This window comes from Schistocerca piceifrons, chromosome 3 (genome assembly GCF_021461385.2).
Source record: "Schistocerca piceifrons isolate TAMUIC-IGC-003096 chromosome 3, iqSchPice1.1, whole genome shotgun sequence".
NCBI classification, from domain to species: domain Eukaryota; kingdom Metazoa; phylum Arthropoda; class Insecta; order Orthoptera; family Acrididae; genus Schistocerca; species Schistocerca piceifrons.
The window spans coordinates 746737407-746756076 of record NC_060140.1 but is presented as its reverse complement, the minus strand read 5'-3'; the positions used below and the strand labels follow the sequence as shown (position 1 = coordinate 746756076).

Sequence of the window (18670 nt, the reverse complement as noted above, 5' to 3'; positions counted from 1 at the left end):
AAATGTTTCACACATTTATTTTGAATTATATGCATTTCTCTCTGTTCCTCAATTAGTGAGATGATTAGATTCAGCTGCCAAATTATAGTAGTGTGGGGGGAAGGGGGGGGGGGGGGGGAGAGAGAGAGAGAGAGAGAGTGAGTGAGTGAGTGAGTGAGTGAGTAAGTGTGTGTGTGTGTGTGTGTGTGTGTGTGTGTGTGTGTGTTTTTTCAACAACCTGACTGAGAGGCAAAGATTTTCCAACAAGACCCAATAATCGGCTATGTAAATTTTTAGGATGGTGGAGAAAACAGTCTTAAATATTACAGTTATAATAACAGTAAACATCTCAGGAGATATTTAAGTGCTCCATGAACATATTTCCTGAGTGAAATGTGATGGCATTGAATGTGACATGACTCTGGACAAATGAAGATTTGTGCCAGACTTTCTGTTTTTCATGTGCAGATTACAATTGACTCATAACACTTCTGTAATTCACTTCATTAACATGGAAACAACATGGAATGTTCAGTCCTTTCTCAGATATTACCACAACCAATAGAAAGAGTGTGCCAGTTTGTTCTCAAATTAAAATGAACAAAAAATCAGACAACACAATCAGCCAGAAGTTTCTATAAGTTATTGAATCACTAGAAAAAGATGAGTTAATTGGTATTGTGCTACTTATAATAGTCAGGTCCAACACTGCAGCTTCTGGATCAAAGTAACTAAGTAAGAAGTGAGGAAGGTGGCATTATACTCATGATGGCTTTAACACACTCCTTAGGTGCTTTAGTATAATTTTTTAATGTTTCTTTTGTTATTTGCTGTAGGCAATCATGTCCATGCAACCAGTTTCATTCTTTACAAATGTTACTAATTATCTCTGGTCTGATGCAGCTCTCCACACTAGTCTAACTGAAACCTACGTCCAATTGACCCTGCTTAATGTGAATGTCTAGGTCTCTGTCTACAATTTACTGCCCTCTCCCCATATACTCTCTTCCCTCCATCACCTAACCGACCATTCCTTGGTGCCTCAAATGTGTCCTTCAAACCAAACCTTTCTTTTAGTCAAGCTGTGCCATAAGTTTGTTCTTTTCCCAATTAGATTCAGTATCTCCTCATCAGTTATTCTGTCTACTCATCTAATCTTCAGCATTCTTCTGTAGCACTACATTTCAGTTATTACTATTCTCTTCTTGCTGAAATGCTTATTTGCATATCATCCACTTTTCACTTCTATACAAGGCTACACTCCAGACAAATACCTTCAGAAAAGACTTTCTAACACTTAAATTTATATTACATACTAACAAATTCCTCTTTTTCAGAAATGTTCTTCTTGTTATTGCCAGTCTGCATTTTATATACTCTCTACTTTGACCATGTGCTACTTGAATGTATATATTGCACTCAATGCTTACACATCTCTGGAAGTGAATTATATCTTTGATCGAGTTGATGGTCACAGTTTGAGTTCATATGCCATTCTGTATTTACTGTTTGCAGTTATAATTTTTTTAGAACAAAATTAGACATGATTTACATACAGAACAATTTGGCATTACTCTGCAGAAAAAATATTTATTATAGCATCCATGGTTAAATCTTAGTCTCAAAATAATGGCAGAAAATGTTCTGGTGGTGCTTCATAGTATTTTTCAATAAGTTTCAGTGTTCTTGCAATTCTCAGAAGGAGAAAAGAATAAAGGAAGATAAAGATTTAACATCCCATCATGATGTCATTAGAGATGGAGCACAAGCTCACTTAGGGGAAGGAAATTGCCCATGTCTTTTTTAAAACAAGTATCCCATTATTTCCCTTAATACTGAAACATGATCCAACAGCAAAAAGTTTTGACACTGGTCCATAGTTTCCATGGTACATGGTTTTCTTCACCACATGGCATCATCCATACTGCAATGTCCATCACTCCTTCTTTCTGAATAGCAACTTAATCATAGCTTTTCATGGCACTGTGGAAAACTCTGAGAAAAATGATTTGGTACTAGACACTTGTGGTGACAAAAGAAAACCAACACCTTAGAAAGCTGTCATTATTTTGTTAGAGATTCACAGACTTCAGTTCGGTTGTACAGTCAGAAGTGATGTTGAAACGTGCAAAACAGCCCGTGAACTTGTGACTTAATAATGAACAGTCTCTGGAAATCTATTATGTGTTTTGCTTCCACCAATAGTGAAGAAACAAAATAACTTTACCAGCTTGAATATCTAAAACAAATAATGACCACTTTCATGTTGAAAATTTTGAGATGTGTTGTGACTTCCTTGATCCTGAGTGTCTACTACCAAATTATTTCTTCATAATCCTCTAAAATGTTACAAAGAGCTTCGAATGTGGACTTCAATAATCTGTACGTTAGGGCTTGTCATTTTAGAGGACAAAAATTTCGTGATTTTTGTGAATGAGGGGGTCCAAAAATGTGCCTTTTGATGTGAAATATTCAAATTTAAAAGGTTTTTCTTTATTGGTAAATATTTAGCTTGGTGAATTTGCACTTTATTATTATTATTATGTGTGATTGGACCCATACGGATCACGCAAAGCTTTTCCGATTCAATTTTTTAATTCTCCAAACTTCTCTCATTCTTTCCCCATGAATTCTCTTTCCTTCCTCTGTCCATTTTGTCCCCTGTCTCTTGCAAACTTCATTCTCGGGTTGTGCTTTCCAACTATTGATTTTTTGCCTTTATACATTTCTGTTTATAACTTCTGAAGAATTTATTTGTGCATTTGCTAGATCTGTTTTGGTTTCTTGTATCCAGGGTATGGTTTTCAATTTTTCAATGTATATTAAAATTTTGTGGGAGAGTCTGGGTGTTGGGAGTCTGTGGATATGACCGTAAAATTTTAGTCTTCTTTTCCGGATGTCTGCGGCGAGGTTAGATAATTTTTCTGTAGTTTTCCGAGACTGTAACCTGTATCCATCTTCCGTTCTTTTTGGGCCAAGAATCTTTCTGATAATTTTTCGCTCCTCTTTCAGGATGCCTTCCAGGTCGCCTTTTCTATGGAGTGTGAGTGTTTCGCTGGCATATAGTGCTTTGGGCTTGATTACTGTATTGTAGTGTCGTATTTTTGAGTGAATGGAGAGACACTTTTTATTGTAGATGTTGTGGGTTTTCCAGTATGCTCTTTTCAGTTTTTGCAGTCGAACTTTTTGTGCAGTTTTCTCTCCCCCTGTGGATTCTAGGACCTCGCCTAAGTATTTAAAGAATGGAGCCCTCTCAATTTGTCCATATTTTGTAGTCAGTTTTTGAGTTTCAAATTTTGAGCAGTTGAATTTGGTTTTTTGGAAGGAAATTTGTAGCCCAACTTTTTCGGCGCATTCTTTGAGAATGTCTATCTGTTTAATTGCTGTGGTCTCATTTTCTGCTAGAATGGCCACGTCATCTGCAAATGCCAAGCATGAAATTTTAATACCATCTTTAGATCTTCCTAGTTGTATAGGCTTCCAGTAATTTTGATTCTTCAGTTCTTTTTCCCATTCTCGGATGACTTTGTCTAAGATAAGGTTGAAGAGGAGTGGAGACAAGCCGTCACCTTGTCTGACGCCGGTTTTGATCAGGAAGGGCTCTGATATTTCACCCAGGAATTTTATCTTAGAAGTTGTGTTTGTGAGCGTTTCTTTGATAAGGTTTAGGGTTTTCGGATCGAGTCCTAGCTCCTCAAGGATAATAAAGAGAGATTGCCTATCGATTGAATCATAAGCCTTTGCGAAATCAACAAAGGAACAAATGATCGGACTGTTTCTGACTGCTTTGTATTTTAGTGTTGTCTTCAAATTGAAAATTTGTTCTGCACAGGATCGGTGAGGGCGAAAGCCAGCTTGGTATTCACCAATACTGTGTTCGAGTTGTTCTTGTGTTCGTTGAAGAAGACAAGCTGAGAGGATTTTATAAGTGACTTGGAGAAGGGAGATTCCTCGATAGTTGTTTATATCTGCCATGTCTCCCTTTTTATGCAGCGGATGAATTAGGGCGCATTTCCAATCTTCTGGTAGTTTTTCTGTCTGCCAAATGTCTGTGATGATTTGAGTGAGTTCTTTGAGGGAATTTGGTCCAAGATTTTTAAGTAGTTCTGCAGTGATATTATCTTCTCCAGATCCCTTGTTGTTTTTCAGTCTACAAATATGTCTTTGGATCTCCTCTAGTGTAGGTGGTGGGGATTCTGGATTTGTGTAGATAGCAGTTTCTTGAGGGAATCTTGAAGAAGGTTCAGGGCAATTGAGGAGTCCGGAAAAGTATCTTGCCAGCTCCTCACAATTTTCCCGATTTGTGAGTGCTAGTTTTCCATCTGGTTTTCTGAAACATAGATTTCGTGAGCCATATCCATTGATTCTCCCAGCAAAGGTCTTATAGAAGTCTTGTACATTATAGTTACGGAAATTTTCTTCAATAGACTCACACTGTTCCTTGAGGTACTTCCTCTTGACTTGTCTGATTGTTTTTGCCACTTGTCTTCTGGTGTTGTGGAAGTGATCTAGATTTTCTGGGGATTTTTTGCTGTTATACTTCAGAAAGGCTTTCTTTCTTTCTTCCAGCGCTTTTTCACATCCAGAGTCCCACCAGGGGTGTTTTGTGTTCTTTTTCAATGGGATCAGTTCTTTTGCCTTCTTTGTAATTTTTGTTCGAAATGTTTCCCAAGAGTCAGCTGGTTCCTTTTCCCACTCCTCCTTCAGATTGGTTTCTTTGATTGTTCGTGTGTCAAATTTCATCATGTGTGTTTTCTTCGGATAGAATTTTTTTGGGGTGAATTTCACTTTAATGCGTGTTAAGTAGTGGTCTGAGTCAATGTTCGCCCCTCTGCGGACTTGGACATCATGGATCTCTTTCTGTACGAAATAGGAGATGGCAATGTGGTCAATCTGATATTCGCCGATCTCTTGTATGGGGGACCTCCAGGTCTTTTGTTTTCTAGGTTTTTTTCTCAAAGATGTAGACATTATTTTTAGATTATTTTGTTGGCATAGTTCAATTATTATAATATATATGTATATTTCCAACAAAAGGGTATAAATTAAGACAAACAAAAGAAAAATTTGCTCAAAAAGTGGTTTATTGAACTCAAACAACTTTTTTATTTTGCCTCTATTATCAAACACTGAAAACACATCATGTGAATGAAAAAAACTTCAATTAACAATATAGATGTACTCTTGCTTTGATTCATTCCTATAAATCATTCTTCTGTGTGCTTCCTGGCATATAATGTATGATTCTTATTTATCAGGAGTCTCTGTCCCTTGTTTCACCTACCTCTCCATGGACTGTCATGACATTGCTACATTTGAACTTGCATTGGCTCTTGAACAAGCTTCCAAGTTTCTGATGTTTTGAGTTTACAAAAATGTGAAGGCTGATATACTTATTCAGACTAGCCTGTCAGTTCCAAAAGTGAAATTGCACATAGATTTACTGCAGATGTCTTCCTAGGGCAATCAAATAGGGCTCCTGCTATATCATCATCTTCATTCCTCAATTCAGTTGTCTTCAGTGTCCCTGCTTTCCTTTCTTCTTGGTCTTCCATGCATAAAAGTGTCTGAAGCACCATTTCACTAAATGTGAACCACGATGAACATTGGATTGTCAGAAAACAATATCTGCTACTGCCTTCTTCTGGGATTTTAGGAGCTTCAGTTTGTAAAGAATATGGCAGAGTCCTTCCATCCGAGAGAATTTTGATTTGATTGTAAAACAGCAGGGATAGTGAACAGCAACAGTGTATTCCACAAGCACTTGTAATGTTTTCAAGTTGTTGCCTTTAAGGTCATGTTTTCAAAGTCATACATGATAAATCCTATTTGCAGTTGTTAACCACTGAGAGTGGCTTGCAGAACCAATTTCTGGTACTGCAATATCAGTCAGAACTGCACCTGTCCTTGTAGCCTGAGTTATCCTGTAACCATAGGCCCTACAGATCTTTGACAACAGAGTCACTCATTGGAACCAGACACTCTGGAAAGAAAATTGTGAGAACTGAGGGATGGATGACAAGTTCTGTTGCACTATCAAGCACTCCACTTGCTGTTAGACAAAGTTTTCCCATCCAGCTGTTTGATCAAGTGGCTCATAGATACTCATTGGTATGAAGAGCACAAACCTACCAGGTTAGTTTACAATTAAGCTTTGTCTCAACACAGTGCTTGACTTCTCTTTCCCAATCAGCAATAACTTCAGCATATTTCCTTTTCATTAAGTCTTTCTCTTGAGTAAAATGGCAAAAATACATTCCACCTGGATGACTGCAAACTGTGTAATGTTCTTCTTTCACAATACTTGGAAACTGGTAACTTGAATTACCTGCTCATAACAGATTTCAGTGAAATCTTGGCTTCCATCAAAGAAGATAACATTCAGTCTTTCTTGTCCTGCATTGACCATGAAATTCTTCATCAAGTGATTCAAGACTCTTTTGGGCTCTTTTTACTTTATTATGATCAACCACTAGTCTCCTGTCTCCTTCAGTAATTAATCAAGCATCCACTATGTAGCTTTTGTAATGACAGCTGTTGTATGTAGCGTGACACAATACCTAATACTTTGCTCTGCAACACTGTGCAATTGTGATGTTTTATACTAACTTTTACTTCATGCTGAAGATACATTAGAATCATTACATGATATCTGCAAAGGGTATTCATCTTTAACGTCAGTTGCCTCTGTAGCAGTTTCACCTGATTTTATTTATCTCTTCATTTGTTGTCCTCAGTGTCGACATACTGCTTTGCTACATTGGCTGAAAAATGGGGTTTGTAATTCGGACACTGACTACTGTAAATACTGTAGCCGACAGGTACACATTTTCACTTTGCACAGCCTCCCAATAATACACAGTTATATATGTATGGCCAGTGCGTTATTGCTTAAACTTTTCATAAACCTCCACATACTGCTACAATAGTTTTCTGTTGAACATCTATGAGCAGTAAAAACATAACCACATAGTTCACAGTCCTTCAAATAAATTGACCAGTCACTGTCATTCCTTTAATGCACAGCCTATTGGTGCAACACTTATTTCACAGTTAAGTTGAAGAATTGTTGTCATTCTAACTAGCACAGGTTACTTGTATGAAACTCGGCTGTGGACTGACTATCTCGTGACCAAAATTTGGGCGCTTATTTGTCATCACAATAGTAGGTACTGAAATTACACATTGTTTAAAGTTTAATTTCAAGAAATTACAGTTAAAGCTTAACTCATTAAATTAACTGACTACATCAAAAAATTGGTTCTTTTTAACAGTTTCTTCTACTACAAATGTTAGGACAAATTATTTGTTTAATTGATGAAATTAACAAATATCGTTATGAAAACAATACTTTTGACAAAACTGTTAATTACTTTGGAATTAGTTAAGGGCTGGCTTTGCTAACATGTTTTCAAATAGAGCCAAATAGATACTTTAAGATTACTAGTATTTGTTCCATCAAATGTTTATAATTAGAACAATGTTTATATTTGTTTATCTGTCAACAATAGAATTTGAACTACGAAACAATTACTGATTTCACCCTATAACCAAAGATACTAACTAGGCATAGTTGAAATCAATTAGAAAATCAATTACATACATAAAACTAAGTACAAAATTAGATCTGATGTTAAACACTTTAAAACAGAGGGCCAATCTTTCTATTTTATGAAAATGCAGATTATATTCATGTATGTTAATAGTGATTAGTTAAACATGAAAAAATGAATTTAAGGAGGCAGATGGCTAAACAAGAGGGGAATTAAAATTATCCCAGCTTGCTTCATCACATCACTCCCTCATTGGATTGACCAGATATATATTGCAAATAACTAACTGGACAATTCAATGACCACAAGTGACACCAGACATTAGGTTTAAAATCTACACACACAAAAATTTTACATATGAAATCTAATCAAAACTACAGAACATACTTTTTTTCCAATTTATACTTATGTGAACTGGCCATACAGAAATCCCTATACAAAATATTCACATACAGTGTATTGTATATTTGCATAAAACTCTGCAAGTTATACTTTTAACAAAAAATTAGGCATCTTCATCATAAGTTATCTCATTTTTAAGCTAAGATTACATTTAAAGATGCATATCATTTTGCAAACAAAATATTAATCCTCATGGGTAGCAAAGAAGTTAAATTTCACTTGCTCAATGTTTAGTATTTTTTACTAGCATTTTAACTTTTTCAATGAGCTTTAACACACTTTCTCACCCAGCTGTCCATGCCTTCAACAGGTCCAAGTGGCAGTTAGCAAGGAAATGCACTGCGATTAGTTCCCCTGGAGGTGGTTCTCCTCCGCCACAGTACATGAAAAAATGAGACAAAATGCCCTACTTCAGTACACTTACTTTACTTCTAACTTAAGTCTAAGAAAAAAATATGTTTAACACTAATGGCAAATGATAGTCATTACATCATACAAAAATACATTACATAGTTCTGATAACATTTCAATAATTAGCACTAAAATTGACTATAGTACAAAAGGTAGGTGTCTATAAAAATGTTAAAATCAAGTACACATTACACTGTAAAACATTACTTCAGGCAACTATGTTTAGAATTGGAATTCCTTAATGTTAGAAAAGCTTTACCAGGACATGCTTCTGTGGATAGACAGTTATATCCATATACCGATGGCACTGAAACAACAGACACTTCTATTATATCACAATTAATATTAATCCCTAGTATTCAAGATGGTTTGTTACTGAATATTGTCTCTCCTGCTACACCAGTAAGCTGATTACTTCAGATGTTAATTATCCTTCACATATACTGTATATTGAGCAAGCAGTGAAGGGAACAAAAGAAAAATTTGGAGTAGGTATTAAAATCCATGGAGAAGAAATAAAAACTTTGAGGTTCTTCTGTCAGAGACAGCAAAGGACTTGGAAGAGCAGTTGAACGGAATGGATAGTGTCTTGAAAGGAGGATATAAAATGAACATCAACAAAAGCAAAACAAGGATAATGGAATGTAGTCGAATTAAATCAGGTCATGCTAAGGGAATTAGATTAGGAAATGAGACACTTAAAGTAGTAAAGGAGTTTTGCTATTTGGGGAGCAAAAGAACTGATGATGGTCGAAGTAGAGAGGGTATAAAATGTAAACTGGCAATGGCAAGGAAAGTGTTTCTAAAGAAGACAAATTTGTTAACATTGAGTATAGATTTAAGTGCCAGGAAGTCGTTTCTGAAAGTATTAGTATGAAGTGTAGCCATGTATGGAAATGAAACATGGATGATAAATAGCTTGGACAAGAAGAGAATAGAAGCTTTTGAAATGTGGTGCTACAGAAGAATGCTGAAGATTGGATGGGTAGATCACATAACTAATGAGGAGGTATTGAAAAGAATTGGGGAGAAGAGGAGTTTGTGGCACAACGTGACAAGAAGAAGGGACCGGTTGGTAGGACATGTTCTGAGGCATCAAGGGATCACAAATTTAGCATTGGAGGGCAGCGTGGAGGGTAAAAATCATAGAGAGAGACCAAGAGATGAATACACTAAGCAGATTCAGAAGGATGTAGGTTGCAGTAAGTACTGGGAGATAAAGAAGCTTGCACAGGATAGAGTAGCATGGAGAGCTGCATCAAACCAGTCTCAGGACTGAAGACCACAACAACAACAACAACAAATTGGTTGATTTGTGGTAGAGATGTGGAATCTTTGATAACCTAATAGTCCATCACTGGAATACACCCTTCTTAAACTTCACTTGTTATCGGGTTTCATTTAGTTATATTATTTCAATAATAAGACTCTCACTCACACATTGCACACAGTGAACAAAATGATGTACAACAAAATATCTGTGTAATCATTTCAGATGTCTTTGTTAGTGAGTGTATAAAACACACACACACACACACACACACACACACACACACACACACACACACACACACATTTGCCTTTCACAGCCAGACAAGTGCTCTACCAATTGAGCTACCCACACATGGCCGACAACCCATCCTCACACCTTTATTTCTGCCAGTACTACTCCCGGATTCAACTTGTGGTCCATCACACAGTTTCAGCCTGTCAGGAAATCTCATATCAGCACACACTCCACTTCAGAGTGATAATTCATTCTGGAATCACTTAATTATTCCCACTTCAAATTACTGAGAGATTTAATAAATAACTCTATGAATAATAAAGTATAAAAAGTAAAATAAATTCAATATAATTTATGAAAATGAAAAAGAAAGTATTACAGCTTTTTGTTAGAAAAATGTTATCTGATTATTAAATTTTAATGTTTTCTTTGTTTGTTGAGTGCACTAAACTAACTTTTCATTCCAACAGCATTGCTGTATCAAACATAAATTCAATGGCCACAGTGATGTTTGAAGACTTCTTCTGTCAGATTCCAAGCATCAAGTTGCTTTCAGACAAGAAGCAAGTGTATTTCATAAAAGGAATAGGTAAATAATACAATCATCATAGTGTAATTTGTTGTTAATACATGATTTGTGAAGTTTATACTCTTTTCTCCCATGTATAATTGTCATAATTTAGATATGTTTGTAAATAGTACTTACTACACATGTTTAACAGTCATGACAGAAAAGGATACTCTCAGTTCACAGATTAAAACTGTGTGCCGGACTGAGACTCGAACTCGGTACCTTAATCTGCCAGGAATTTTCATATCGGCACACACTCCGCTGCAGAGTGAAAATCTCATTCTGGCATATAATGTTATTTGCAGTGATTACAACTCCAGTGAAATTTATGCAGAACTTGGTGGTATGAGCCTACTTAACACTACAAAGTCACACCCTCTCTGGCCAGATTCAGTCTTGAAGGATGTCATAAAACCATTGCATCCTCTCCTGTGAAGAGCTGCCCTGCAGCTGATGAAACTGCTCATTAATGTCCTGGACACTGGTGCCATTGGAGTACATCAGCACCATGTACATAGTTCATAGTGACACATGCTACATGTGGATAAGCACAATCCTGTTGAAAAATGCCACCACAATGCTGTTGCATGAGAAGTACCAAATGAGGATGCTAGATGTCCAAGAGATACCATTGTGCCATCAGAGTTCCCTCTATCAGTACCAGCCATGACATGAAGTGATATGCAGTAGCTCCACCACACCATGACACCAGGAGTCCTACCACTGTGCCTCTCCAAAACATTAGAAGAATGGAACATCTCAACAGACCACTGCCATCTTGCAGGCAAAGGTCATCTTGGATGGTACAGAACTGCAAATCATCAATGAACACAACACAACATAATGCAATGCCATTCATCAGCAGTCCATGCTTCCTGGCCATCGCACCATTTGTGTTGCCTGTGTAGAGGATGGTAGTTCACTAGTCAGATTGCTGTAGTCTCCAGCAAACAGTGCAGGATGACACAGAATGCTGCAAGGAGTCTAGTACTTGTCCTTGGGTGGCAGGCACAGATGTGGATGGGTTACGATGTGCTTAGTGCACAAGACAGTGATCCTCCATTGCAGTTGTCAAATGAGGTCAACCAGAACCTTTACGGACCTACATCCAGTCACTGTCCCATTCAAATGCCCCACAAACCTAGATACTGTACACTGTGCTCAGCCAACCTAATGGAGAGACATGAGGAGGACCCTTTCACACATTGTCACATGCTGACAAAGCTATCTCACATGAGTACATGGCATCTTCATGTCCTCCACTGTCATCACACATCATCTGAAACTGTTCACATCCCTTATATATCCTACCAGGGTTGGTAACAATGCTAATGCACTCTGGTGGCCGTTCCACATGTAGCAGAGAATTGTAGCTCTAATCTAATGAGGTGTATGTATACAAAGTTTCATTGGCATCTGACTGAATATTTCATTTTTTTGTAAGACAGCATAAATAGATCAAACCACTACATCACTTGCCAGTTGCCAAATTGTGAAATACTTCTGTGAGCCTCATTGCTGTACAAATTGCATTACACATAACAGAATGTTCCCTAGGGATACATGTTCTCTGTTTCCCAAGCAGAATCAAAATCTTGTGACATCCTTCTAACATTTGGATACAATAATTTCACTGCCACTTTATATTTTTTTGCATATAGAACCCCTGTTACTTAGATACTGATACACTCATAGTCACCTTCAGGTTTTCTTTTTCTATCACCTTTTATCACAATTATGCTGCTAAGCTGTGCAGCTGTTAAGCAAAGAAATGGTTGCTTAGCAGACTGCATTAACAATGGGGCACTTTGTGAATGAGACCGTGCATGTGTACAATGCATTTTTTCCACTAATTATTGTGCCAGCACTTTTATTCATATGTGCCTCTGATGAAGAAACAGGCATTATGTGGACATATTTTAAGCATATTTTTGGGAAAGAATTAAATTCATTATCCACTGTGTGTCCCTGTAAACTTCTTTGCATTTTTAATCCTGTGAAGTCCCTCTGATAACTCTCTGAAATTTACTGTTTTCTTCTTAGCTAAACATGATTGATACAGATACTCTAAATTTATTAAGATTTTCTCATATATTTTCCGAAAGACATTTGAATTTAGAAATAAATTATCAAGCTATTTTACAATATGTAATCCTAGTTTCAAAAATGGCTCTGAGCATTATGGGACTTAACTGCTGAGGTCATCAGTCCCCTAGAGCTTAGAACTACTTAAACCTAACTAACCTAAGGACATCACACACATCCATGCAGGAGGCAGGATACGAACCTGCGACCGTAGCAGCGCCTAGAACCGCTCAGCCACTCCGTCCAGCTAATCCTAGTTTCAATGGAATGTTATTGTGGGGACAATTCAGTCATTCTTGCAAAGAGCTGTGTTATGCAATGTCCTGGTAGCAGCAGAAGTAGGCACTGATGGTCACACATTAAATAAAATTCTCTGTGTGATGTTCCTTGGGACCTAGTTGGATTGCAAGTTAAAGTGAAGTCAACATATAAACTAATCAAGAATCTTAGGTCAGTGTGTTACATTTTTAGAAGACTCTCTCATTGTGTTGATCGAGCATAAGACAAGAGTTTAGGGTTCAGAATGGAGTAATGTGCTCTGGTGGGGAGATATTCAGCAAGCTCCCATACTCCATAAAGCAAGAAACTGGAAATCCTTACCAGTTCAAAAGAAAATAAAAAATGTATATAATTAGTCACTCTTTTTATAAAAAATGTATATAATTGGTCACTCTTTTTTTGGATTATCTGGATACCTATATACAGATTGAAAAGTTAGGTTACCTACATGGTATATAATAGTATTCACTATAAAGCTACATGATAAGTAAAAATGCTCTGTAAATAGGATTGTTTGTGCAGATGCAGGGACAAATAGCAGGTAAACAGCAGCTCTACAGTATAATTGAGAAGGCAGCAGCTATTTTCAAAGCAGTGGCTTCCTTTTTAACTTACTGAATTAAATTTAGACAGCATAAGCATGAATAGCATTAAGTAGTGTAGTGATAGTTTGTTCATACAGCTTAAACTTTTATGGTTTCCTTGTCTCATGTTAAAGTGTATCTTGACTTGTTCCACATCCCAGAAGATTCTCCTTCTTGATGGGATCTACAGAATATGAGGGAAGGAGAGAAATACAGACAAATGAATGAACAAATGAACAGCTTAATTGTATGAAACCATGAGCACAGCTGCTTGTCAGTCACAAGTTGCTTCATTTACATAGCTGATATGTGCCCATTATGGGGCACTACTACCTCATTGGTGACTGCACTGCAACCACAATGACTCTTTAAATCTACATATTTTCATTCCTAGCTGTATTATTCCACCTAAGAACCATGGACCTTGCCATGAGTGGAGAGGCTTGCATGCTTCAGCAATACAGATAGCCATACCATAGATGCAACCACAACAGAGGGGTATCTGTTGAGAGGCCAGACAAACATGTAGTTCCTGAAGAGGGGCAGCAGCCTTTTCAGTAGTTTCAGGGGCAACAGTCTGGATGATTGACTGATCTGGCCTTGTAACATCATCCAAATCGGCATAGCTGTGCTGGTACTGCAAATGGCTGAAATCAAGAGGAAACTACAGCTGTAATTCTTCCCGAGGACATGTAGCTTTACTGTATGGTTAAATTATGATGGTGTTCTCTTGGGTAAAATATTCCAGAAGTAAAATAGTCCTCCATTCAGATCTTTGGACAGGGACTACTCAGGAGGATGTCGTTATCAGCAGAAACAAAACTGGTGTTCTACTGATTAGAGCGTGGAATGTCAGATCCCTTAATCGGGCAAGTAGGTTAGAAAATTTAAAAAGGGAGATGGATAGGTTAAAGTTAGATATAGTGGGAATTTGTGAAGTTTGATGACAGGAAGAACAAGACTTCTGGTAAGCTGAATACACAGTCATAAATACAAAATCAAATAAGGACAATCCATGAGTAGATTTAATAATGAATAAAATGACAGAAACGTGGATACGCTACTATGAACAGCATAGTGAATGCATTATTGTAGCCAAGACGGACATGAAGCTCACGCCTACCACAGTAATACAATATTATATGCCAGCTATCTCTGCAGATGATGAAGAGATTGAAGAAATTTATGATGCGATAAAAGAAATTATTCAGATAGTTAAGGGAGACGAAAATTTAATAGTCGTGGGGGAATGGACTTCGATAGTAGGAAAAGGAAGAGAAGGAAAAGTAGTAGGTGAATATGGACTGGGGGTAAGAAATGAAAGAGGAAGCCGCCTGGTAGAATTTTGCACAGAGCATAACTTAATCATAGCTAACACTTGGTTCAAGAATCATAGAAGAAGGTTGATTGTAGAGTGTAGATTGTATTTTATTGGTCCTGTTGTCTACATAGCAGCTTATGCATAAGACATTGGACAAGTCAAGTTATAAATATACAGGCTGAAAGTAATTTCAAGGCATACATATTTAAGCTTACAATAATACACTTTACACACAAGTATTTATATAACACATTTCATAAATTTAAATATTCATCAATGGAATAAAAGCAGTGATGCTGTAAATATGACTTTAGAGATTTTCCAAATGTATTGACCTCAGTGATAGCTTTTATGTTTTCAGGAAGTTTGTTATAAAGCTTAACTCCCATGTGAAAAGTACCTTTTTGGCACAGTCCTGTGCTGATTTGAGTCATATGTAAGAGGCCTAGAGACAGTGGAAGGTTTCAGACAGATTATATAATGGTAAGATAGAGATTTAGGAACAAGGTTTTAAATTGTAAGAGATTTTCAGGGGCAGAGGTGGACTATGACCACAATTTATTGGTTATGAACTGTAGGCTAAAACTGAAGACACTGCAAGAAGGTAAGAATTTAAGGAGATGGCACCTGGATAAACCGAAAGAACCCAAGGCTTTAGAGAGTTTCAGAGAGAGTGTTATGGAATGATTGACAAGAAAAGGGGATAGAGATACAGTGGAAGAAGAATGGGTAATTTTGAGAGATGAAATAGTGGAGGCAGCAGAGGATCACGTAGGTAAAGAGATGAGGGCTAGTAGAAATCCTTGGGCAACAGAAGATGAATGTAATTGATGAAAAGAGAAAATATAAAAATGTGGTAAATGAAGCAGGCAAAAAGGAATACAAATGTCTCAAAAATGAGAGTGACAGGAAGTGCAAAATGGCTAAGCAGGGATGGCTAGAGGACAAATGTATGGATGTAGAGGCATATATTGCTAGGGGTAAGATAGATACTGCCTACAGGAAAATTAGAGAGACCTTTGGAGAAAAGAGAACCACCTGTATGAATATCAAGAGCTCTGATGGAAAACCAGTTCTAAGCAAAGAAGGGAAAGCAGAAAGGTGAAAGGAGTAATTAGAGGGGCTATATAAGGGAAATGTACTTGAGGGCAGTCCGCCTCTGTAGCTGAGTAAACAGTGCACCTGCTTGTCAATCCGGGATGGCCCGGGTTCAACTCCCAGCTCAGTTGGAGATTTTATCCATTCAGGGACTGGGTGTTTCATCATCATTTCATCCTCATTGACGTGCAAGTCACTGAAGTGGCGTCACCTCAAAATACTTGCACCAGGTGATTGGGTCTGTCGGCCGGGAGGCCCTCGCCACATGACATGACATTTCATTTCATTTACTTGGTGGCAATATTATGGAAATGGAAGAGGACATAGATTAAGATGAAATGGGATATATGATACTGCATGAAGAATTTGACAGAACACTGAAATACCTAAGTCAAAACAATGCCCCGGGAGTAGACAACATTACATTAGAACTACTTATAGCCTTGGGAGAGCAAGCTATGACAAAACTCTTCCATCTGGTGTGCAAGATGTATGAGACAGGCAAAATATGCTCAGACTTCAAGGAGAATATAATAATTCCAATTCCAAAGAAAGCAGGTGCTGACAGGCATGAAAATTACCAAACTATCAGCTTAATAAGTCACAATTGAAAAATACTAACACGAATTCCTTACAGACAAATGGAAAAACTGGTAGAAGATGAACTATGGGGAAGATCAGTTTGGATACCATAGAAATGTAGGGACACGTGAGGTGATACTGACTCTACGACTTATCGTAGAAGATAGGTCAGAGAAAGGCAGACTTACATTTATAGCATTTGTAGATTTAGAGAAAGCTTTTGACAATGTTGACTGTAATACTGTCTTCAAATTGTGAAGGTGTATGGAGTGTAGCCTTATATGGAAGTGAAACATGGACGATAGCTAGTTTAGACAAGAAGAGAACAGAAGCTTTCAGAATGTGTTGCTACAGAAGAATGTTGAAGATTAGATGGCTAGATCATGTAACTAATGAGGTGGTATTGAACAGAATTGGGGAGAAGGGTAATTTGTGGCACAACGTGACTAGAAGAAGGTATAGGTTGGTAGGACATATTCTGAGGCATCAAGGGATCACCAGTTTAGTATTGGAGGGAAGCATGGAGGGTAAAAGACATAGAGGGAGACAGAGAGATGAATACACCAAGCATATGCATAAGGATGTAGGTTGCAGTAGCTATTCAGAGATGAAGAGGCTTGCACAGGATAGAGTAGCATGGAGAGCTGTAACAAACCAATCTAGACTGAAGACCACAACAACAACTGTTGTATTATAATTTTATCTATGCCTATTATAACTAATTTAATTCTTCCATATTTTGTGTGGAGATGGCGTAGCTGAAACTAGCTACCAGAAGTAAAATAACAAAATAGCAACTTGGACTGTATCAAGATGAGTAATTCCCCGCATCACCGAAACTGCAACTTTCTTCTTAATTGACTCTGTTACATTTAGCTGGCATAAGCACAAATAATTTTAAGTAGTATAGTGATAATTTATTGCTGTGTTATGCCTTGACTTATTCCACACCTGTTCTTGATGGACACTGTAGAACACGATAAATGATGTGTGATGAATTACATATGAAATCTGCCTGACTGTAGCAGTGCATGTCTGTGAATTATTCTGCATCCTTTAAGGTACTACTACTTTCAGAGACCTATGGAGTATGACATACATATGTGTTTGTTAATACTCATCACAATCTTGTTTTGGTTGACTGTTTATTCATTATTTACATAATTTTCATACATGTAGGTTGCTTTATAATATACACCTGTTGCAAAACAAAAGAAGTACCAAAAACTTACTCAACTATTGAAAGACTATATGTATCACCACAACCAAAAATATATGTACATGGGTACTAACTGTATTATTTCTTAAGAGATGAGATAATAATAAACAGTTGACATTGTAAAGGAATATATAGTTATGGTACATTAGTAAAATTCAATGTAAGTTATTATACATTTATTCCAAAACATAATTTCTTACCAACAGGTATTTTTCTTGGAGCCATTATCACAGGAATTGCATTCCTTGTTGCAATGTCATCAGGAGTCATCGAGTCTTCAATGCTTATGACATCTGCAACAAGTGGACCTCTCCTTGGAGTATTTGTATTAGCAATGCTGTTCCCGTGCTGCAACTGGAAGGTATGGTACCCTGCTATTTAAAAAGGATGATGTGATAGAAATGTATACAGAAGTCATATGCATGCATGCCATTCTTGACATCATCTCTCTTAATCACTCTTCTTCACTTTGTCTTTTTCAATCCAAATGAATAGAAGTTAAAATAACAACAACATGTATATAACATTAACTTCTGCTTCAACATTGCAAAAATTGACTTCAAATACACATTTAACTTGTACAGCTGTATAGAAGTAACTATTTATTGCATTTTTATTGTTTAGGTACTGTACATTGTAATTTCTTTATAACATACACTTAGTAATGGTATGATTAGAGTACAACAAACATGGAAGAAATCAGTATTATAATTATTCATTGATATAAAATTACAGCTGATGAGACAGCAACTTCCTTAGTATTAATACTTTATTTTTGAATAGAATTAACATGAATGCTTAGATAATAAGGCTAAGGATAAAAAACATTCAGCTGATGTGCTCTTTTTTCTAAATCTTCAGCCCTATTTACTGGTGAGTTTAAGCAGTAATAGGAACCAGTGAAACAATATCGATAAAATAATCTTCATTCTCATATTATGTAAATGATATAGAGAAAAAAATATCACTGAATGATTACTGTAATCTGAAAACAACTATATATAAATTATTTTATGTCTTTATCACTAAAAATTCTACATTTCTTCTGTGAAGCACAAATTTCCATTTCAGGAGAATTT

At 36.8% G+C, this 18670-nt stretch overlaps 1 protein-coding gene across 1 annotated transcript in view; it reads left to right on the top strand.

Annotated features, from left to right (window-relative positions):
• The window catches only part of LOC124788048 (sodium/iodide cotransporter), a 333961-nt gene that overhangs the window by 303466 nt on the left and 11825 nt on the right, over positions 1 to 18670 (top strand). Inside the window, exons 10-11 of the mRNA XM_047255115.1 lie at positions 10323 to 10441; positions 17798 to 17952. Of these exons, the coding sequence (XP_047111071.1) occupies positions 10323 to 10441; positions 17798 to 17952 (274 nt within the window). The remainder of the gene's footprint in view (positions 1 to 10322; positions 10442 to 17797; positions 17953 to 18670) is intronic.